This window comes from Pseudophryne corroboree, chromosome 3, assembly GCF_028390025.1.
Source record: "Pseudophryne corroboree isolate aPseCor3 chromosome 3, aPseCor3.hap2, whole genome shotgun sequence".
NCBI classification, from domain to species: domain Eukaryota; kingdom Metazoa; phylum Chordata; class Amphibia; order Anura; family Myobatrachidae; genus Pseudophryne; species Pseudophryne corroboree.
Window position 1 is genome coordinate 677,196,154 of NC_086446.1, and position 24,682 is coordinate 677,220,835.

General features: G+C 45.4%; 1 protein-coding gene across 2 annotated transcripts in view; it reads right to left on the minus strand.

Annotated features, from left to right (window-relative positions):
* Positions 1-24,682, minus strand: part of SEMA4G (semaphorin 4G) — a 441,977-nt gene that overhangs the window by 177,099 nt on the left and 240,196 nt on the right. For both annotated transcript variants that reach the window (XM_063961912.1, XM_063961911.1), the window contains exon 3: positions 11,205-11,353. In XM_063961912.1, coding sequence (XP_063817982.1) covers positions 11,205-11,353 — 149 coding nt within the window. The remainder of the gene's footprint in view (positions 1-11,204; positions 11,354-24,682) is intronic.

Consider the following 24,682-nt stretch of genomic DNA (forward strand, 5'->3'; position numbering starts at 1 on the left):
TTCAGTGTCATGTGGCTACAATGGGAACCACAGTTATATGGCACATGAACTAGCGAGCAGAGAGGCTTTGGCACACCCCTCCGAGCTCAGTATGCACTGCAAAAATAGGATTTTGGTACTTACCGATAAATCCTTTTCTCCTAGTCCGTAGATGATGCTGGGGACTCCAAAAGGACCATGGGGTATAGACGGGATCTGCAGGAGCTTGGGCACACTGAAAAGACTTAATCTGGGTATGAACTGGCTCCTCCCTCTATGCCCCTCCTCCAGACCTCAGTTATAGGAACTGTGCCCAGGAGAGACGGACATTTCGAGGAAAGATTTTTGTTTAAACTAAGGGCTACCAACATACCAGCCCACACCAGTAACATACCGTACAACCAGAGTAACATTAAACCAGATAACAGTATGAATTAACAACAGCAACAAGCTGAAACAAGAAATACACAACCCGCGTATAAACTAATTTAACTAGCAAGAAAACACTGCAAGTAACAGTCCGCACTGGGATGGGCGCCCAGCATCCTCTACGGACTAGGAGAAAAATAAGAATTTACTTACCGATAATTCTATTTCTCGTAGTCCGTAGTGGATGCTGGGGACTCCGTCAGGACCATGGGGTTTAGCGGCTCCGCAGGAGACAGGGCACAATAATAAAAGCTTTAGGATCAGGTGGTGTGCACTGGCTCCTCCCCCTATGACCCTCCTCCAAGCCTCAGTTAGGATACTGTGCCCGGACGAGCGTGCATAATAAGGAAGGATATTGAATCCCGGGTAAGACTCAAACCAGCCACACCAATCACACCGTACAACCTGTGATCTGAACCCAGTTAACAGTATGATAACAACGAAGGAGCCTCTGCAAAGATGGCTCACAACAAGAATAACCCGATTTTTGTAACAATAACTATGTACAAGTATTGCAGACAATCCGCACTTGGGATGGGCGCCCAGCATCCACTACGGACTACGAGAAATAGAATTATCGGTAAGTAAATTCTTATTTTCTCTAACGTCCTAAGTGGATGCTGGGGACTCCGTCAGGACCATGGGGATTATACCAAAGCTCCCAAACGGGCGGGAGAGTGCGGATGACTCTGCAGCACCGAATGAGAGAACTCCAGGTCCTCCTCAGTCAGGGTGTGCCCCTGACCAAGTAGCATCTCGGCAAAGTTGTAAAGCCGAGACCCCTCGGGCAGCCGCCCAAGATGAGCCCACTTCCTTGTGGAATGGGCTTTTACTGATTTTGGCTGTGGCAAGCCTGCCACAGAATGTGCAAGCTGAATTGTACTACAAATCCAGCGAGCAATCGTCTGCTTAGAAGCAGGAACACCCATCTTGTTGGGTGCATACAGGCTAAACAGCGAGTCAGATTTTCTGACTCCAGTCGTCCTGGAAACATATATTTTCAGGGCCCTGACAACGTCAAGTAACTTGGAGTCCTCCAAGTCCCTAGTAGCCGCAGGTACCACAATAGGTTGGTTCATGTGAAAAACAGAAAACACCTTAAGGAGAAATTGAGGACGAGTCCTCAATTCTGCCCTGTCAGAATGAAAAATTAAGTAAGGGCTTTTATATGATAAAGCCGCCCATTCTGACACACGCCTGGCTGAAGCCAGGGCTAATAGAATCTTCACCTTCCATGTGAAATATTTTAATTCCACAGTGGTGAGTGGATCAAACCAATGTGACTTTAGGAAAATCAAAACAACATTGAGATTCCAAGGTGCCACTGGGGGCACCAAAGGAGGCTGTATATGCAGTACCCCTTTTACAAACGTCTGAACTTCAGGCACTGAAGCCAGTTCTTTCTGGAAGAAATTCGACAGGGTCGAAATTTGAACCTTAATGGACCCTAATTTTAGGCCCATAGACAGTCCTGTTTTCAGGAAATGTAGGAAACGACCCAGTTGGAATTCCTCTGTAGGGACCTTCTTGGCCTCACACCACGCAACATATTTTCGCCAAATGCGGTGAAAATGTTTTGCGGTTACATCCTTCCTGGCTTCGACCAGGGTAGGGATGACTTCATCTGGAATGCCCTTTCAGGATCCGGCGTTCAACTGCCATGCCGTCAAACGCAGCCGCGTAAGTCTTGGAACAGACAAGGCCCCTGCTGGAGCAGGTCCTCTCTTAAAGGTAGAGGCCACGGTTCTTCCGTGAGCATCTCTTGAAGTTCCGGGTACCAAGTCCTTCTTGACCCATCCGGAACCACGAGTATCGTTCTTACTCATCTCCTTCTTATGATTCTCAGTACTTTTGGTATGAGATGCATAGGAGGGAACACATACCCTGACTGGTACACCCACAGTGTTACCAGAGCGTCCACCGCTATTGCCTGAGGGTCCCTTGACCTGGCGCAATATCTGTCTAGTTTTTTGTTCAGGCGGGACGCCATCATGTCCACCTTTGGTTTTTCCCAACGGTTTACAATCATGTGGAAGACTTCCCGCTGAAGTCCCCACTCTCCCGGGTGGAGGTTATGCCTGCTGAGGAAGTCTGCTTCCCAGTTTTCCACTCCCGGAATTAACACTGATGAGAGTGTTATCACATGATTTTTCGCCCAGCGAAGAATCCTTGCAGTTTCTGCCATTTCCCTCCTGCTTCATGTGCCGCCCTGTCTACGTGGGCGACTGCCGTGATGTTGTCCCACTGGATCAATACCGGCTGACCTTGAAGCAGAGGTCTTGCTAAGCTTAGAGCCTTGTAAATTGCCCTTAGCTCCAGGATATTTATGTGGAGAGAAGTCTCCAGACTTGATCACACTCCCTGGAAATTTTTTCCTTGTGTGACTGCTCCCCAGCCACTCAGGCTGGCATCCGTGGTCACCAGGACCCAGTCCTGAATGTCGAATCTGCGGCCCTTTCATAGATGAGCACTCTGCAGCCACCGCAGAAGAAAACACCCTTGTCCTTGGAGACAGGGTTATCCGCTGATGCATCTGAAGATGCGATCCGGACCATTTTCCCAGCAGATTCCACTGAAAGGTTCTTGCGTGAAATCTACCGAATGGGATCGCTTTGTAAGAAACCACCATTTTTCACAGGACCCTTGTGCAATGATGCACTGATACCTTTCCTGGTTTTAGGAGGTTCCTGACTAGCTCGGATAACTCCCTGGCCTTCTTCTCCGGGAGAAAACATCCTTTTCTGGACTGTGTCCAGAATCATTCCTAGGAACATTAGACGTGTCGTCGGAAAAGCTGCGATTTTGGAATATTTAGAATCCACTCGTGCTGTCGTAGAACTACTTGAGATAGTGCTACTCCGACCGCCAACTGTTCTCTGGACCTTGCCCTTATCAGGAAAGCGTCCATATTTCTTTTAGGAAGAATCATCATTTCGGCCATTACCATGGTAAAGACCCGGGGTGCCGTGGACAATCCAAACGGCAGCGTCTGAACGGATAGTGACAGTTCTGTACCACGAACCTGAGATACCCTTGGTGAGAAGGGCAAAATTTGGACATGTAGGTAAGCGTCCCTGATATCCAGTGACACCATATCGTCCTGGTTCGCTATCACTGCTCTGAGTGACTCCATCTTGATTTGAACCCTTGTATGTAATTGTTCAAATCTTTTAGATCTCACCGAGCCGTTTGGCTTCAGTACCACAATATAGTGTGGAATAATACCCCTTCCCTTGTTGTAGGAGGGGTACTTTGATTATCACCTGCTGGGAATACAGCCTGTGAATTTTTTCCCAATACTGCCTCCCTGTCGGAGGGAGACGTTGGTAAAGCAGACTTCAGGAACTTGTGAGGGGAAGACGTCTCGAATTTCCAATGTACACCTGGGATACTACGTGTAGGATCCAGGAGTCCACTTGCGAGTGAGCCCACTGCGTGCTGAAACTCTTGAGATGACCCCCCACCGCACCTGAGTCCGCTTGTATGGCCCCAGCGTCATGCTGCGGACTTGGCAGAAGCTGTGGAGGACTTCTGTTCCTGGGAATGGGCTGCCTGCTGCAGTCTTCTTCCCTTTCCTCTAACCCTGGGCAGATATGACTGGCCTTTTGCCCGCCTGCCTTTATGGGTACGAAAGGACTGAGACTGAAAAGACTGTGTCCTTTTCTGCTGAGATGTGACTTGGGGTAACAAAAGTGGATTTTCCAGCTGTTGCCATGGCCACCAGGTCCGATGGACCGCCCCTTTATACGGCAATACTTCCATGTGCCGTCTGGAATCTGCATCACCTGACCACTGTCGTGTCTATAAACATCGTCTGGCAGATATGGACATCACATCTACTCTTGATGCCAGAATGCAAATATCCCTCTGCGCATCTCGCATATATAGAAATGCATCCTTAAAATGCTCTATAGTCAATAAAATATTGTTCCTGTCAAGGGTATCAATATTTTCAGTCAGGAAATCCGACCAAGCCCCCCCAGCGCTGCACATCCAGGCTGAGGCAATTGCTGGTCGTAGTATAACACCAGTATGTGTGTATATACTTTTTAGGATATTTTTCAGCTTCCTATCAGCTGGCTCCTTGAGGGCGGCCGTATCTGGAGACGGTAACGCCACTTGTTTTTATAAGCGTGTGAGCGCCTTATCCACCCTAAGGTGTGTTTTCCAACTCGCCCTCACTTCTGGCGGGAAAGGGTATACCTCAAATAATTTTCTATCGGAGGAAACCCACGTATCATCACACACTTTAATTTATCTGATTCAGGAAAAACTACAAGTAGATTATTCCCACCCTACATAATACCCTTATTTGTGGTACTTGTAGTATCAGAAATATGTAACACCTCCTTCATTGCCCTTAACATGTAACGTGTGGCCCTAAAGGAAAATACGTTTGTTTCTTCACCGTCGACACTGAAGTCAGTGTCCGTGTCTGTGTCGACCAACTGAGGTAAATGGGCGTTTTTACAAGCCCCTGACGGTGTCTGAGACGCCTGGACAGGTACTAATTTGTTTGCCGGCCGTCTCATGTCGTCAACCGACCTTGCATCGTGTTGACATTATCACGTAATTCCTAAATAAGCCATCCATTCCGGTGTCGACTCCCTAGAGAGTGACATCACCAATACAGGCAATTTGCTCCGCCTCCTCACCAACATCGTCCTCCTACATGTCGACACACACGTACCGACACACAGCACACACACAGGGAATGCTCTGATAGAGGACAGGACCCCACTAGCCCTTTGGGGAGACAGAGGGAGAGTTTGCCAGCACACACCAAAAACGCTATAATTATACAGGGACAACCCCTTATACAAGTGTTTTCCCTTATAGCATTTTCACATATGTAATCATATCGCCAAATAAGTGCCCCCCCTCTCTGTTTTAACCCTGTTTCTGTAGTGCAGTGCAGGGGAGAGCCTGGGAGCCTTCCTCACAGCAGAGCTGAGCAGGAAAATGGCGCCGTGTGCTGAGGAGAATAGGCCCCGCCCCCTAAAACGGCGGGCTCTTCTCCCGGAGTTTGTGAGATCTGGCAGGGGTTAAATACATCCATATAGCCTCAAGGGCTATATGTGATGTATTTTAGCCATAAAAAAGGTATAATACATTGCTGCCCAGGGCGCCCCCCCCAGCGCCCTGCACCCTCAGTGACCGCTGGTATGAAGTGTGCTGACAACAATGGCGCACAGCTGCAGTGCTGTGCGCTACCTTATGAAGACTGAAAGTCTTCTGCCGCCTGTTTCTGGACCTCTGGACCTCTTCAACTTCGGCATCTGCAAGGGGGGTCGGCGGCACGGCTCCGGGACGAACCCCAGGGTGAGACCTGTGTTCCGACTCCCTCTGGAGCTAATGGTGTCCAGTAGCCTAAGAAGCAAATCCATCCTGCACGCAGGTTAGTTTACTTCTCTCCCCTAAGTCCCTCGTAGCAGTGAGCCTGTTGCCAGCAGGACTCACTGAAAATAAAAAACCTAACTTAAACTTTTATTCTAAGCAGCTCAGGAGAGCCACCTAGATTGCACCCTTCTCGGCCGGGCACAAGAATCTAACTGAGGCTTGGAGGAGGGTCATAGGGGGAGGAGCCAGTGCACACCACCTGATCCTAAAGCTTTTATTATTGTGCCCTGTCTCCTGCGGAGCCGCTAAACCCCATGGTCCTGACGGAGTCCCCAGCATCCACTTAGGACGTTAGAGAAAGGATTTATCGGTAAGTACCAAAATCCTATTTTCTCTTACGTTCTAGAGGATGCTGGGGACTCCAAAAGGACCATGGGGTTTATACCAAAGCTCCAGAACGGGCGGGAGAGTGCGGACGACTCTGCAGCACCTACTGAGCAAACGCAAGGTCCTCATCAGTCAGGGAATCAAACTTATAGAACTTAGCAAAAGTGTTTGAACCCGACCAAGTAGCTGCTCGGCAAAGCTGTAACGCCGAGACGCCTCGGGCAGCCGCCCAAGATGAGCCCGCTTTTCTGGTAGAATGGGCTTTTACTGACTTCGGCACCGGTAGTCCGGCCGAAGAATGAGCCTGCTAAATCGTACTACAAATCCAGCGGGCAATAGTCTGTTTTGAAGCAGGATGACTAATTTTGTTGGAAGCATACAAGACAAAAAGCGCCTCAGTTTCTCTGGCAACAGCTATCCTAGTGACGTAGATCTTCAACGCTCTTACAACATCCAGAGATTTTGGAATCGCCACAGCCTCCGTAGCCACCGGGACCACAATAGGTTGGTTAATGTGAAATGAAGAAACCACCTTCAGCAGAAATTGTTGACGAGTCCTCAATTCCGCCCTATCCGAATGAAAAATTAAGTACGGGCTCTTATGAGATAAGGCCGTCAACTCTGACACCCGCCTGGCAGACGCCAGCGCCAACAGCATAACTACCTTCCAAGTGAGAAATTTAAATTCAACCTTACGCAAAGGTTCAAACCAGGAAGACATGAGAAACCGTAAGACCACATCCAGCTCCCATGGAGCTACAGGAGGCATAAACGGAGGATTGATATGCATTACTCCTTTCACAAAAGTCTGAACCTCTGGGAGGACAGCTAATTATTTTTGAAAGAAAATAGACAAAGCCGAAATCTGCACTTTGATGGAACCTAATTTCAGGCCTGCGTCTACTCCCGCCTGTAAAAAATTGAGAAAGCGCCCCAAGTGAAAATCTTCCGCAGGAGCCATTTTAGACTCACACCAGGAAACATACTTTCTCCAAATACGGTGATAATGTTTCGCCGTAACCTCCTTCCAAGCCTTAATGAGAGTTGGAATGACCTCCCTGGGGATACCCTTACGAGCTAAGATCTGGCGCTCAACCTCCATGCCGTCAAATGCAGCCGAGGTAAGTCTGGAAACACGCATGGACCCTGCAACAACAGGTCCTCTCTTAGAGGAAGCGGCCAAGGATCTTCCACCAGTAATTCCTGAAGATCCGGGTACCAGGCCCTTCTTGGCCAATCTGGAACGACGAGAATCGCCTGAACCCTTGCTCGTCGAATGATCCCCAGTACCTTTGGAATGAGAGGAAGTGGAGGGAACACATACACCGACTGGAACACCCACGGAGACACCAGGGCGTCCACTGCACTGGCTTGGGGGTCCCTTGACCTGGAACAATACCTCGGGAGCTTCTTGTTGAGACGAGACGCCATCATGTCGATCAACGGAATTCCCCAACGTTTTGTCACCTCTGCAAATACCTCTTGGTGAAGAGCCCACTCTCCCGGATGGAGATCGTTTCTGCTGAGGAAATCTGCTTCCCAGTTGTCCACTCCCGGTAGGAAGACTGCTGACAGGGCGCTCACGTGTTGTTCCGCCCAGCGAAGGATTCTTGTGGCCTCCGCCATTGCCGCTCTGCTCCTTGTTCCGCCTTGACGGTTTATATGTGCCACCGCTGTGATGTTGTCTGACTGTACCAGGACAGGTTGACCCTGAAGAAGGCTTCTTGCTTGCAGCAGGCCATTGTAAATGGCTCTTAACTCGAGAACATTTATGTGGAGACAAGCTTCTTGGAGCGACCATTTCCCCTGGAAGTTCCTTCCTTGGGTGACTGCGCCCCAGCCCAGGAGACTTGCATCTGTTGTCAGAAGTACCCAATCCTGGATACCGAACCGTTGTCCCCCTAGGAGGTGAGGACTTTGTAGCCACCACAGGAGAAAAATTCTGGCTCTGGGAGATAGACTTATCTTCTGGTGCATGTGCAGGTGAGACCTGGACCATTTGCTCAGCAAGTCCCACTGAAACACCTGGGCATGAAACCTGCCAAATGGAATGGCTTCGTACGCCGCAACCATTTCCCCCAGAACCCGAGTACAGTGATGGATCGACACACTCGTCGGCCTCAGAAGTTCCCTGACCATCGTCTGCAGTTCCAGAGCTTTTTCTTCTGGAAGAAATACTTTCTGTAAATCCGTGTCCAGAATCATGCCCAGAAAAGGCAGCCGAGTGGTCGGAATCAACTGAGATTTTGGCAAATTGAGTACCCAACCGTGCTGTCGCAGAACCGACAGTGACAAATTTACACTTCTCAGCAACCGTTCCTTGGACCTCGCCTTTATCAGGAGATCGTCCAAATACGGGATAATTGTAACCCCTTGTTTGCGAAGGAGAACCATCATTTCCGCCATGACTTTGGTGAAAATCCTCGGAGCCGTGGAAAGCCCAAACGGCAACGTCTGAAATTGGTAATGAGTATCCTGTATCGCAAACCTGAGGAAGGCCTGATGTGAAGGACATATCGGGACATGTAAGTAGGCATCCTTTATGTCGACTGATGCCATAAAATCCCCCCCTTCCAGGCTGGCAATTACCGCTCGAAGAGATTCCATCTTGAACTTGAAAATGTTCAAGTATGGATTGAGGGATTTTAGATTTAGAATTGGTCTGACCAAACCGTCCGGTTTCGGCACAACAAAGAGGCTCGAGTAGAACCCCTCCCCCCGTTGGGACGAGGGAACGGGAACAATGACCCTCTGTAGACACAATTTTTGTATCGCTGCCAGCACCACCTCCCTGTCCGGAAGAGCTACTGGTAACGCCGAAATGAAGAACCGGTGAGGGGGTATCTCCCGAAAATCCAGCTTGTATCCCTGAGACACAATCTCTAGGACCCAAGGATCCAGGTCTGATTGAATCCAGGTCTGATTGAATATTTGTAGACGGCCCCCCACCGGTCCGGACTCCCCCAGGGAAGCCCCAGCGTCATGCGGTGGACTTGGTAGAAGCAGGGGAGGACTTTTGGTCCTGGGCGCCTGACACTGCAGGTGGTTTCCTTCCCCTTCCTCTACCTTTTGAAGCGAGGAAGGACGAACCTTTTCCACGCCTGTATTTATTGTGACGAAAGGACTACATCTGCTGATGTGGTGCCTTTTTCTGTTGTGTGGGAACATAAGGAAGAAAAGAGGACTTACCCGCAGTCGCGGTAGAGACCAGGTCAGCCAAGCCGTCCCCAAACAAGACAGTACCTTTGAAGGGTAACGCTTCCATAGCCCTCTTGGAGTCGGCATCAGCATTCCATTGATGGATCCACAACGCCCTCCTGGCTGATATCGACATGGCATTGGCTCTTGATCCCAAGAGACAGACATCCCTCGCCGCATCCTTCAGGTAATCTGCAGCGTCCTTGATATAACCAAGAGTCAAAAGAACATTATCTTTATCAAGGGTATCCATATCATTAGCTAAATTCTCAGCCCATTTAGCAATAGCACTACTCACCCATACCGACGCCACAGCAGGTCTGAGCAATGCACCCGAATTAGCGAAAATGGACTTCAGAGACGTCTCCAGCTTGCGATCCACCGGATCTTTAAGAGCTGCCGTGTCAGGAGACGGAAGCGCCACTTTCTTAGACTAGCGAGATAGAGCTTTGTCAACATTTGGAGACGCCTCCCATTTTTCCCTGTCATCAGAGGGGAACGGATATGCCATGTAAATCCTCTTGGGAATCTGCCACCTCTTATCCGGCGACTCCCAAGCCTTTTCACAAAGAGTATTCGTTTCATGAGAGGGGGGAAACTTCACCTCAGGTTTTTTTCCCTTAAACAAGCAAATCCTTGTTTCCTGTACCGCAGGTTCATCAGAAATGTGTAAAACATCTTTTATAGCCACAATCATGTAATGAATACTCTTAACTAATCGTGGATGTAAAGCAGCCTCAGTGAAATAGACCTCGGAATCAGAGTCCGTGTCGGTATCCGTATCTACCACTTGAGTAAATGGCCGCTTTTGCGACCCAGATGGGGTCTGTACCTGAGACAAAGCCTGAACTTTTTCCACACCTGTGTCTGTGACTCAGACTTATCCAACCTCTTTGATAAAGAAGCTACATTCGAATTTATCGTACTGAGCAATGCGAGTAAATCAGGTGTCGGATGCGTCGTCAGTCCCAAATCTAGCCCCGCATCCGCTCCAATAACCTCCTCTGGTGAATAACATTCAGCCTCAGACATGCCGACACGTAGTACCGACACACAGATACACACACAACGTCCCAGCTAGGTGACAGGCCCACAATGAAGCCCAGATAGAGGACACAGAGGGAGTATGCCAGCTCACTGAAGTCTTCTGATCTTCTCATACTCACCCGACTTCTTTCTTCTGGCTTCTGTGAGGGGGTGACGGCGTGGCTCCGGGAACAAGCAGCTAGGCGCACCAAGTGATCGAACCCTCTGGAGCTAATGGTGTCCAGTAGCAGAGAAGCAGAGCCCTTAACTAAGAAGGAGTAGGTCTGCTTCTCTCCCCTCACTCCCACGCTGCAGGGAGCCTGTAGCCAGCAGGTCTCCCTGAAAATAAAAAACCTAACAAATAGTCTTTTCCAGAGAAACTCAGGAGAGCTCCCCTGTGAGTGTCCAGTCAGTCCTGGGAACAAAGTCTAACTGAGGTCTGGAGGAGGGGCATAGAGGGAGGAGCCAATTCACACCCAGATAAGTCTTTTCAGTGTGCCCAAGCTCCTGCGGATCCCGTCTATACCCCATGGTCCTTTTGGAGTCCCCAGCATCCTCTAGGACTTAAGAGAAATCCTTCTTCTCTTCGCTATGCGACCACATGTCGATCTGAGAACATGTAAGTCTGGGAGTTACTCACAGCCAAACTTATGTGCCCCCAGAAACATTGGTGTAAAACAATCTGTAACATGATCAGTAAAGCAAAATAGTGTGAACATGTTAAATTATAAAACTGTTTAAAAATGCAGGTTTAAATATAAATAAGGTAAGTAAGAACTGAAATAAGTAATTAGGAACAATGAAATTAGCAGGACTGTAAACAGTTCATTTACCATAAAACTTACAGTTTTCTGGGACCCATGAGAAATGTCACTAAGGTTGAGAGAGAAGATGGCACCTCTGGCTCCCACATAGAGAATTCCATGTTCATCCTCCAGGAGTAATGTGCTGTAATTCTTTACATTATCACTAAACCGTTTCACATCAGAAAGATCTGTGAGAAGAAAACAACCAACATTAGAATAAGGTTCTGCAGATAATGCAGGCAAAGCCTCACTGTCCTAGAATAATACAGTATACACTGTACATTTAAGTAGGAGTCTGACAGAAAGATAATCAAACACCTAGGAGATTTACAATTCCGTAGAAACTCTTAAACTGGCCATATAACTATAAATTATCATTCCAACCAGCCAACTAGTTGGCTAGTTTGAAAAAAAACCAAAAACTGGTATTGTATGGGAGCAAACGACAATCTACAGTATTTGCTCCCAAAGGCTGGAAAATGGCTGAAAACGGTCATTAAGACACGTTAGTTATATCCACTTTATTTAATCAGCTAGTCTAAATGACTGTTTTCCAGAGTCTGAGAGCAATGTCCGAGTGGAGTATGCTCCCATACATTACAAGATTTTTGTTGCATTGGAACGACAATCTTTAGACATGTGGCCAGAAACGTTTGTTATGCGTGTGTTTTAATTTAGTTATGTAAACCGGTTACTGACTTGCTATGATGTATGCAGGCTCCACACTGGTTCATAGTTCATACATGAGTAGATAGTGCATTTACGTCATGTCTGACTTAATACCGATTCATACTTTCACCACTATAAGACCATACTAAACAGTGAAGTTTTATATACTGTAATACAACAAAACATATTTTGTTGTAAGCATTTAAGCCAAGGCATTAAGTGGCTTACAAGGGGTGCTACAGCTTGTGAACAGAACAAAAAAAATTACATTTAAATTTTAAGCTTTGTTATGACCAGGGTATGTAATAAAATGTTTGTTTTTTAACCACACAAACTTGGGTTTAGTGAAGCTTTAAAGTGAAGTAGAACTATCTCTAATAAACAATGTGTTATTTTCAAAGTTTCTTTCAGCATTGTGTGTGTTGGAAAGTCCAAGTTAAACATGTATTTCTGGTCTTTAAACTGGTTTTACTAACGTACTCTAGTACTTGTTTACTTACTACTAAGATTTTCCTTGAAGTGACAAAATCCATATAACAACATAACCCTGAGCTAGTTTACAAGATTCGTAGGGCTGTTTATACCATGGGAAAATACATACTGATCCTAATTTTTTTTTTTCAGTTCACACTTGTCCAACATAAATACTAAGAGATGTAAAATTATAACCCTGCAGAAGAACTTTACCCATCAGCCAAATCTTACAAATCACAATTAGTGCTGTCAGAGCATAACTGTACACACAATCAGTTCTCACTCATGATTCAACCCCATTTTCCACAAGTCCGAGTTTAGCAGTGATATGGGGCATAAAAGGCATTGGAGCAGATATGGGCAATTGTACGTTCATTCAAGCGAACGGCCAATATATCGAGAGGAGGTCGGCGTGTCGACGTCATTGACAGACATATCGCGCTGTCTGTGCAGCACAGTCCATAGACGATATATCTGAAGATAAATATATTGGTGCATCTGTTTGTACCGTGCACTTGCTGCAGGAACTGATGACACTGTTGTGATGTCAGGATGACACATGGAGTGGCCGATCGGTAAGTGTATATACTTACCCAAAATCGCTGCTCTGTTGGTGCAATGACGGATCTGCCAACATGTGTACCCAGCTTAAGGCAGTGGCTTGGAACATTCTTCACAATCTTTGGCAAGTTTGATAGGAGCCTCACATTGGCATATTATCTACCTGCCTGCTCTTCAGGCTTAGGGCAGCTGGCCTTTGCCAACTTGGTGGGATCCCATGCCCTGGACTTGAATATTAGTGTTAGGGACCACCAGATGAGGTCACCTGGACGCTGGTTGGTGGGCTCATATTTTTTGGACAAAAAGTATGCTAAGCATCTCAATTTTGCTCTATGTTAGATTTGCAGAGTTAATTAAATGATTCTGATTAGCAGTGCTTGGTACTACAGAGTGTGCATCTGCATTATGTATTTCTTTTGTGCCCTCCAGAAATGTCTGGGAGGCTCCCCAATTTTAGGGTGCAATCCTGCACTCCCAGGAGGGTCCCTTGGATCCTGCTTTTCTTTCTTGTACAGTGGACAGGGCAAGGCCTCCATGATTAGAGTTGCATTACAAAATACTACTTAGAGTTGACCTTTGATCATCAGTGGTTAGCAACCATTGATGGTTTCCTTCCGATGGCTGATGTTTTTACCATTGATGGAGGCAGGCCTGATGGTAAAACCTTCACAATTTTTTGTAGCGTGCATGTGTAGTCTCCAATCGTATGCGCAGACTTATACGAATGATGGTTAATTCATTGATGGATAACCCTATTGCTACTAAGAGCCCCAACCTGACGTGTAAAATTCTACTTTAACTGTTGCTGCATAAAGCATGTGATATAGTACACCGGTGGGCGGTGCATAACAACACAAATTGTGCCATCATGGCCCTGACCTCCCAAAGACACAGCAGGGGCTAAGCCCAAAATTACTAAAATCAGGTCCTCACACCAGCCGACACATGCCCATCTGAAAGGGAAGTCCAAAAATCAAACAAGTTTTATCAATTGTTGCTAAGTACTACATTAGGTTACATGCCAGCCTAACTCCTCCCAGTTCAAACATGCCTACATAAGCATACCAAGAAATTAGCTTAGCCGAAGTCTGAAATACTATTTGTTATTAATAACATTCAGATGCGCTGCCAGCCATTGTAGAATGCTCCAGATGTAGGGGGGTATTTAATAAACGTAATTACCTCAAAATTAAATCAGGAAAATTTGATATTTATGTTTTCTGGAGATGGAGATAAGTTTGTTTAAATAAAGGACATAAATAAATATCTCTTCTCCAGTGGCAGTTGTAGCGCAGTCCAACATTCAAATAGGGGACCTACACCAACTGCCACCCCAAACACTGCCAAACATCGCTGTCTGGGACTCATTGGCAGTTGGTGTGGATCCCTTATTTGAATTTTGGTCTGTGCTGCAACTGCCACTGGTGAAGAGTGAGGCTTATCTACAGAAAATATAAATAAAACATTTTCTAATTGCTATTGTACATGTAGCAGACAAACCTATTTGTGTCACAAATTAAAGTACCTATTTCACTAGTAAAGGGAGAGGGTGCAGTTCCACCATCATAGTTACTTAACTAGATGCTCACACAATACATTGGTTGCTAAGCAACACCCTTCCCTGACATGTAGCCAGGAGATAAACCAGGCTGCTCTCTGTACTGCCTGCCATTTGCCACAGTGTGGATGGGGGGATACTGGATGGGTTATGATTGAATTCAGTTCATCTGCTGACTAAGGATTTAAATCCCCATGAGTGATTTATAAAGTAGCAGCCAGAGGCTGCTTTCCTCCACCACTAAATCCAGCTCCACAAAGCCAACACGGGTATGGCTGCAGATGTACTGTGACATTCTGGCTGGCTTTAATGAATTTTTCAGGGAGAATAAACAACAAACTGAAAGATTAAGGTGTGAGAATAACTGAATCCAATGTGAAAGGTTATTTTGGTGACATTCAAAAATAAAGATGCAAATGTATCTTACCAATATTTAAGCAGACCATAGTATGCTACTACCCAATAAGAAGCTATTTTCCCCAGGTCAGTATTGCTGTTACTAGGCACTGCATGGAGTCTGCCTCATCTTTTAATAGTTATTTGTGGTTATATAATGCTAATTCATTCAACAGCCAATCTACTAGTATCTTATAATCATAGGCGTGCGCAGCAAATTTTGTTAGGGGGTGCACTGCTGGAGGGGCGTGTCTAGGACCACCTTTTGGGCGTGTCTCGCACCACCCAGGGACATGTCTAACACTATTTTACATTCTCTCAGTAAAATCACATAGCGTAATCTAATTTCTCTCTAGTTCCTAATAATACAAGTAGATACAATACACCCTAGAGCAGTGGCGGAACTAGCGAGCGGTGGGCCCATGTGCGACAAAATGCTTTGTGCCCCCCCATCTAAGTCCACCGCCTCACCCCTGGAGAGGATCTGGTGAGGGGGACCTGCTCAGGGCCAGGGAAATGAATACCTAGCAACAGTGCTGTAATTAGTCATTTTAGTGCTGTGTGCAAGAAACGGCATCGGAGCCCTTCCCCTGTATGCAAAACAGGGGCAGTGCGCGCCGCAGGCGCACGCCAAAAATAGGAGGCGTGGCTTCGTGGGTAAGGGGTATGGCCACAAAATAATACCAATTCATATAACGGTGCACAGTAGTCTCCATTATTCAAATTACACCACACGGTAGTACCACTACACCAGGTAGAGACCCTTTTACACATTACGGCGGACAGCTTCCCCTTTTTTACACATTACGGCAGACAGTGTCCCCCTTTTTTACACATTACGGCAGACAGTGTCCCCCTTTTTACACATTACGGCAGACAGTGTCCCCTTTTTACACATTACGACAGACAGCGTGCCCTTTTCACACATTACGACAGACAGCGTCCCCTTTTTTACACATTACGGCAGACAGCGCGTCCCCTTTTTACACATTACGGCAGACAGCGTCCCTTTTTTACACATTACAGCAGACAGCGTCCCATTTTTTGCACATTACGGCAGACAGCGTCCCATTTATTACACATTACGGCAGACAGCGTCCCATTTTTTGCATATTACGTCAGACAGCGTCCCATTTATTACACATTACGGCAGACAGCGTCCCATTTTTTGAACATTACGGCAGACATCGCCCCATTTTTTACACATTATGGCAAACAGGATAGATAGATAGATAGATAGATAGATAGATAGATAGATAGATAGATAGATAGATAGATAGATAGAATAGGTATACTTACCGTTTCCGCTGGCTCAGGCTCCTCGTGCAGCTTCTGGCAGGGGAGAAGAAGGAGGAGGGGGGGTGGAGGAGGGAGCCGCAGCAGCGCTGTGTAATTGGTAGAACTGCTGCTGCTGCTGGCCCTCTCCTTTACCATAGGCTGCCCTCCACCGCTGTGAATGCTGGGATGCGATGCGCATCCCAGCATTCACAGCGGCGGAGGGCAGCCTATGGTAAAGGAGAGGGCCAGCAGCAGCAGCGCTTCTACCAATTACACAGCGCTGCTGCGGCTCCCTCCTCCACGCCCCCTCCTCCTCCCCCCCTGTAGCCGGTGCGCATCCTATCCTCGGCGGCGGCACACAGCGGCAGCCAGGCGGCATGTAATGAGTCAGTTTGACTCATTACATGCTGCTCTGGCTTTGGGCCCCTTGACAGTGGCGGGCCCCAGTGCAAGGCACTGCCTGCACTGGCGCTAGTTCCGCCTCTGCCCCAGAGAAATAAAATTAAACATAATGGTGCGACCAGTAGCCACTACTGACTGTCTGTTACAGCATAAGTCCTAGCTGCTGCTGCATCCTATCGCTACTTACACTTCCCCAACCTATCCCTGACCTAGTGGTGGAACTAGAGAGTGGTGAGCCTTGGTGCAAAATTCACATTATGCCACATGGTATAAGCCAAAATTCACGTTACGCCACACAGTATGAGATAAAATTCACGTTATGCCACACAGCATGAGATAAAATTCACATTACGCCACACAGTAAGAGATAAAATTCACATTATGCCACACAGTATGAGCCAAAATTTACATTACGCTGCACGATATGAGCCAAAATTTACATTACGCTACACGGTATGAGGCAAAATTCATATTACGTCACATTATGCCCCGGCCTTAATAGACCCCATAGTACCCCCCCAAACACATTATATAATACACAGTGCACCCTAAACACATATGCCACACAGTGCCCCCCCCCCCCCACACACATTATGTGACACGTAGTGCCTCTCCAAATACATTATATAATATATACATTATACATTACTTTTGGGTGCACCTCACCGCCTGCCACTCCATGCATAGACATCTACTGCCGTCCTCTCTCTCCTTCAACCCTCCTTCCCTGCAATCCTGTTCACATGTGGGTTCCAGTAGCGGGTGCAGCTGACAAATGCACCCTCTACTGCCCCTGCATCGGCTTGTCTCTTCCCCTATCGCCAAGCCTGCTGACCGGGCGTAGCGGGCAGGTGAAGAGAAAGAGGGAAGTGGAGGGCGGGTGTAGAGAGCGGGGGTGGGCGGGTGTAGAGAGTGGGGGTGTGCGGGCATAGCGAGCAGGGCTGGCGGGAGTAGAGTGCGGGTGGGCATACACAGTCAGGAATAGAACTGCAAGCCTGGCAATGACTCAGTTACATGCATGGTTATGCGGAGTGCCGGACGCCTATGCTTATAATGGCTAATAAAAAGGCTGAATTAGCTGAGCAAACTATGCCAGTGATTGGTTTATTAAGGTATGTAGACCCTACCCCCAGGCTACATCAGTCAGTGAACATTATATTGGGATAAATGTATGAAGCAGTGATAAGAGAGAAGTGAGCCAGTGAAGAAGCTGCCCCTGGCAACCAATCAGCAATGAAGTAACATTTATAATTTGCATACTATAAAATTATAAAGAGCAGCTGATTGGTTGTCATGGGCAGCTTCTCCACTGGCTCACTTCTCCACTATGATCACGGCTTCATACATTTACCTCAATGACAGCTATTAAGGTGTTTAGAGACCCTACCCCCAGGCTGCATCAGTCACCAGATGTCACAATGATAGCTGTTCACGATAGGACCTTACACCCTGGTGACATTGGATTAATGATGTATCATATAGTAGTGTACTGAATGGTTGCCGCTGGCAACCAGGACATGCCTCGTGTAACCACAGAAGAGATACATATTAATAATAGATACTAGCTCCAGAGTACCTCACAAGCCAATTAAATGTCTCAACCTGAGAAAAATGACCTTTGGGGCCTATGTAATTTACCAACTTGAGTTACTAAAATACATAGGTCATCAGAAGACACATCAAGATATCCGATAACATACGTGTCAAATAAGGAAAACCTGTTATTCTTCATTTTTCACAGGTTTTCATTCTTTGGACGTGAAAATCTAAATCAGCGGACAATAAACCCTGCTTAGAGTAACATGGCTTGTAAGGATCGGATTCCATTACAGTATACAGTATATGCAGGAAAACCTCATTAGATAGCTAATTACACTGACGGAGTAAAATGAACGGAAGTGACCAGATGGTCATGAAGAAACCGTTGTGGATATTTATATATATATATATATATATATATATATATATATATATGGAGTAGAAGAAAAATGGCAGCGGCACTCCGTTTGAAATTATTGAAAAAAATGTATTTCAAATATAATACAACATCACAGTGGTCACATATAGAACCAACGTTTCGGGGTCCTTGGACCCCTTTGTCAAGGCGTGAACCGTTGGTTCTATATGTGACCACTGTGATGTTGTATTATATTTGAAATACATTTTTTTCAATAATTTCAAACGGAGTGCCGCTGCCATTTTTCTTCTACTCCATGGATTATTTACTGCGGAGGGCACCCGGATTAATCTTATTGCATTGGGAGTGCCGGGCATAACAAAATTCTATATATATATATATATATATAAAAAAATGGTGTACAGGTAATTGCTAAAAATGCAATATCACAAAGCAACCAAGAGTAATGACATTTATTGTATTTTTTTTTTTTTTTAATCTAAAGAAGAATAAAAAAATAACAATTTGGTTTCCATAGAGTACTATACTAATGTTGTCTGTGCACAAGTGATTTTGGGAGCGGATAACAGGAATCTCAGTCCCCCAACCTTACCCCAGCAAAGAAATACTGTAGTATCATATACTGCCAACAGGTGGCGATACAACAAAGCCATACTTTCATTGCTTATTTACAGTACTGTACTATATACCCTTGTACACACTTTTTTTTTTTTTTTTTTTTGGGGGGGGGGGGGGTCTAAAAGCAATAATCTGTGTGTTGGCAATATTCATTGATGTTTATGCTAGTATTACAGGCGTGTTCTGCATATGCCATGCTTTTTCGCAGACGGAATTTCCCTTCTTTGTCACTTAAAATGGAATGTGTTTAAAACTAAATAGATTTCCAATACAACGTCACTTTTTCTATACAATGTGCATTTGCAGAATATATCATGAAAGATAAGTACGGCTGGATAAGCGAGATACAGATACAATTGACAGAACTACACGTAGGCAGAATAGCAATATATCAGCAAACAGAGAACTCTGCACATACCAACTGAAGGTGTATTAACATTTATAGCTGCAGGACAAAGCAATTATGATAATGTAAATGGTTTCAAATGGGCCGAATTATAGATTCATGAGGGCTTTATTTCCCATCGTCCCTGTAATCCACTGGAGTATACTTGGATAAGAGAAAAATGAGCTAAGATTTCTGGAGAAATCATTCAATTTTATGACAGCAGAATATTTTTAGACAGAACACAGCAGTGGGTCAGATCCACGCTCCGGGAAACACTTATCTAATTGTTAGCAGAAAACGGTTGATACAATGTGACAAACATAAAACATACAGTACATTACTGTCTCTGTGCTCTACTACAATAACACACAGGTTTAGTATGATATACCTACAATCAAAATACCGACAATTGACCGATGGTCAAAATACCGATAGGGGCAAAATACAGACATTTAAAATGTCGATACAGTCAAAATACCGACATATAAAATGCCAGGTCGAAAAGTCACCACATGGACACTGTATAAGTGTACCGCATCCACTCGGTCGTCACACTATTATATTCCCCCCTCCAGGTCCACTGGGATGGTGAAGTATGAACTAGTCGTTTTCAATGAAAAAAATCCTAAATCAACATTCTAAATGTCGGTATTTTGAGCTTGTATGTATTTTAAATGTCGTTATTTTGACCAGGACGGGATTTTGATTGTAGGTAAATTGACGGCATCCCCAAGACACACACACATAATAGCAGCTTACTGAGTTATTAGTCAAGAATGCCTAAAAAGTAGTTTTACACCATATTTGGACAGTGGAGCCCCAGAATATGATCAATCAGTACCTACCTGGCCTAATTTGTCCAAAGAGGTTGAAAAAAAAGAAGAAAGGGCATTTACGTTGGGCCTACCAGACTAACTAGGGTATTCAATTATCCGCAAATTCGCGGCAATTTTTCGCCCGAAAATTTTTTGCGGCAATCGGCCGAAAATTGCCGCGAAAACGCTCCATTTTTCGACCTATTCAATTCCGACCGGGTTTCACGTGAAAATTCTTGCAGTGAAAAGTGCAGGTGAAAATGGGGAAATCAGCCTGTACCCCAAAAAATGCTAAACTAACATAGGAAAACAGAAGAGAAGTGTGTTAAAGATCACATTAGAGAGTTTTTGGGGACTTAAATTGTGTGAAATGGCGGTTATATGCATTTTTTTTAAAAATACAAAAATATGATAGAAAGCAAGTTTTTTTGAGCAAAATAAATGCTCTCACTAAATTTGGGGTACATGAAAATGGGTATAAGTATATATTTGGGTCATTTTAGGGTACTTTAAAAAAAAGTGGAAACAGACCGATTACTCCCATCTGCAAGCCTAAAAAACACCTGTCCCACTCATAAAGCACCCCAATATACCTGTCCCATACCTTGAACCCCAATTTCCATCACTTTTTACTTTTTCACCCCAAAAATGACATGTCATTATTGCCCAATTAAAAATAATTAAAAACTTCAACGTGCCTAATTAGTCATAAAGGGGGGTGTCCCAGGAGTTCTGTACCATATCCAAACATTTTTACCTTAAAATAGTGACTTTTCCCAACTTTTCACCTGCTTCAGAGAAGGTGAAGTGAAATTAGTGAAAACATGATCACCGATAAATTTTCCAGGATAATTGAATAGGCTGTAATTGCATTTCACGTGAAAAGTCCGGTTTTTCACCCGAAAACCGGACTTTTCACATGAAAAGTCCGTTATCACTGCTAATTGAATATGGCCCTTTGCATCCAACTAGGGGTAGGACAGGCCCTAAAAACAGCTTTTATCCCAGCATCCTGGTGACCTAGGGGGGCAAAAGATTGTTTCAAATGTACTGTTGGATCTTTGTGGCCTCAAGATTTCCTCAGCTATAAAATATAAATTACTATGGTCAACCCAATAGTCAAAATCTGTATCTACTTTATCTACGGTATCCGGTCTCTAGGTCGACCACACTTAGGTCAACAATGTTTAGGTCAACAGTAACTAGGTCGACAGGGTCTCTAGGTCGACATAAGGTTTTGACAATTGTTTTCTTTTTTTGGAACTTTTCCATACTTAACGATCCACGTTGACTATGATTGGGAATAGTAACCTGTGCCGAGCGCAGCGGTAGCGGAGTGAGGAACCTTGCCCGAAGCATGGCAAGCGCACTAATTGGGGTTCCCAGTCACTGTACAGAGAAATGACACACAAAAAAAAACTCATGTCGACCTTTTGACCTGACGACCTAGAACATGTTGACCTAGAAACCCTGTCGACCTAGTTACTGTCAACCAATACTGGTCGACCTAGACACTGTCGACCTTCCATACCACACCCTTTATCTACACAGACCTGACAATAGCCCTAGCCTTAAATGGTGCATCTGTTCACTTTGGGCCCGCTAAAGTCTTAAACCAGCTCTACTAATGTTATATCATTTCATTTTCTGCACATACTGTAAAAGGATTCCATGAAGCTGCAACACAACAGGATTGTGTTAGATTTAATAAAACTTCTAAAAAGAAAAAGTGGAGGTGTTGCCTATAGTATCCAGATTCCAGCTATCATGCATGCCTTGTTAAGCGCTGCGTGGTTGCAGTATACTAACTATACACATATGTGTCGGATTCAATTAGGTGTGAGCAGCCATACGCAGTTTTTACGGTACCTCCAGAATTGCCGAGATCTGCATACAAAAATCCATGCATCTACGGCGAGATTGGGCCGCAAAGGGGGCCAGTTATATAGTGCCTTTGGTGTTGTTTACATGCAGTTACAACGGCAGTTTGCCCCACACGCATCTAGTTGAATTGAGCCCTATGAATCATACAGACAGTACCAGATCTAGGGGTCTCTGGGCCCATGGCAAAATTGAGGACTTTACTAACTAAAATGTCTACACAGTGACGTCATGACGCTGCACTCTGGGTTACAACATCACGACAGCTCTGTGACTGAACCCGGTGCCAGGAGCTCGGATGAAAAGTCCAGGGTATAGTAATTTGCAGAGAACCTTTCCCAGCATTGGTTGGCTGCAGTGGTTAAAATTTGTGGGTGGCTGATCCAGGCAGCACCCCTACCTAAACTGGTTCTCCTGGAACGTGCCATCCTGGCCATCAGGTAGTTCTCCTGGGAGAGTATATTGGATCTAAAGCTGGGAGAGTATATTGGATCTAGAGCTGGGAGAGTATATTGGATCTAAAGCTGGGAGAGTATATTGGATCTAAAGCTGGGAGAGTATATTGGATCTAAAGCTGGGAGAGTATATTGGATCTAAAGCTGGGAGAGTATATTGGATCTAAAGCTGGGAGAGTATATTGGATCTAAAGCTGGGAGAGTATATTGGATCTAGAGCTGGGAGAGTATATTGGATCTAAAGCTGGGAGAGTATATTGGATCTAAAGCTGGGAGAGTATATTGGATCTAAAGCTGGGAGAGTATATTGGATCTAGAGCTGGGAGAGTATATTGGATCTAAAGCATGATGTGACAACAGCCTACAATGTAATTTATTTTTGGTTTAGCTCCATTTTAAATAAGTTACCAAGAAGCACATGGAATTTTCACAACAGCAACAGGAGCACTGCAATTGCACAAAACACATAACTGGAGGCTCTAATAAGCAGATAACATACAGCACGGTCTTCCCACCAGGCGTAATTTCTGCAGTTCACAGGTTGAGCAAATGTGTAAGATACATCCATACCTATAGGAATGATTAGTACAGATTTCATGGTGGGATCTGTCATCCTATTTCAGGCCAGTACACGGTTATAAAGGGGATTAGTAACATATAAACAGTGTTGACGTTGTATTACAATGATACTGGAAACCTATTTATTACCCCTCATCCGCTCCCCATGAATAGCAAATTAATTCTCTATAGGAGATTCTGTTTCTAGAACAGCGCATCTATATTCATGACTTATACTGCAGTGGAATCCACACGAGAACAATCACCATCTCTTGTCCAGAGTAAAAGTCAGCACCCGTCCATACTGATCAGCAGGGAACTACCTCCTGTCTCTGTGAGACGCCTCCTCTGCTCACAAGAACCGGACCAGCTGCCAGATATTCCCCAAGTGCATATCAGAAATCAGGTCAACACACTGAAGTGTTCCGAGGCACTGTTTGCATTAATAGGAACGTTTTAGTTAAATGTTTGGGGGTTTGGGGGGTTTTCCTTGAGAAAAGAAAGAAAAGAGCATCTCTGTTTCCCAGCCTGCATTTGCCTGTATGATGTTGGGGCTATCCTGAGAAATGATAAAAGAACAATATACAGTACTATAAAAAGAAATAAATCTGATTGTGGTGTACCCTTACACTTATAACGAAAAACACAGCTGAAGATCAAGACATTAAACACACAATCTTATACATTTATTTGTGTCTCGGACAAAGATTACCAAACTCAGTCCTCAAGGCACCCTAATGGTCCAGGTTTTATGGATATCCATGGCTGAGCACAGATGGTTAAATCAAATTGATTATAGTACTAATTAAGTCACCTGTGCCCAAGCTTGGTTATCCTGAAAACCTGGGACTGGTATGGTGACTTAAGGACCAGGTTTGGGAACATCTTGTCTAGGGTCATATGGGTCGGGTTGGTATCCATACCGAAGGCAGGATCCGGCATTAAGATGGCTGGCGCAGGGGGTGGGTGAGTCCAACGAAGCTCCTTGCGGGCTTGCTGCGCTCACCACGCTGCGGTCTTAGTGGCGAGACTCTATGGGTGTTGAGGAATAGTCCCTGTTAGTCAGCATGCCTACTGTAGGGATTGTGAGGGGGCGGGATGTAAGTGCCGGTACTGTAAGACCGCCAGTCACATGACTATATCCCTATAGGTCATACATAAATGTGACCACAACTCCAGCCGGGATGAACAGATGCAAATGAATTGCAAACGGAATGCTAATGCAACCATAACCCTGTCTTAATGCGTGCAACGCAATGACATAGTCTGACTTTTCTGTGTGGCAGAGCACAATATCATTGGCCCTTATACTCGCCCCATGCCAGGTGCAGCAGATGTGTCTAAATTTGGCATCCAGGGAGCATACGCATGACTCCGAATAAGAAATGCCCACTTATTGGTCGCAGAGAGATAGCGGATATGTTTGCTTATGCTTGCAGCCCGGGATGTATGTGGGGATGTATATGCAGTATGTAAAATAGTTAGACGTGTCTGCATTCAAAGTTATGTGCGACTCCGGCCCAGATTCCATATTTAGAGATACTTG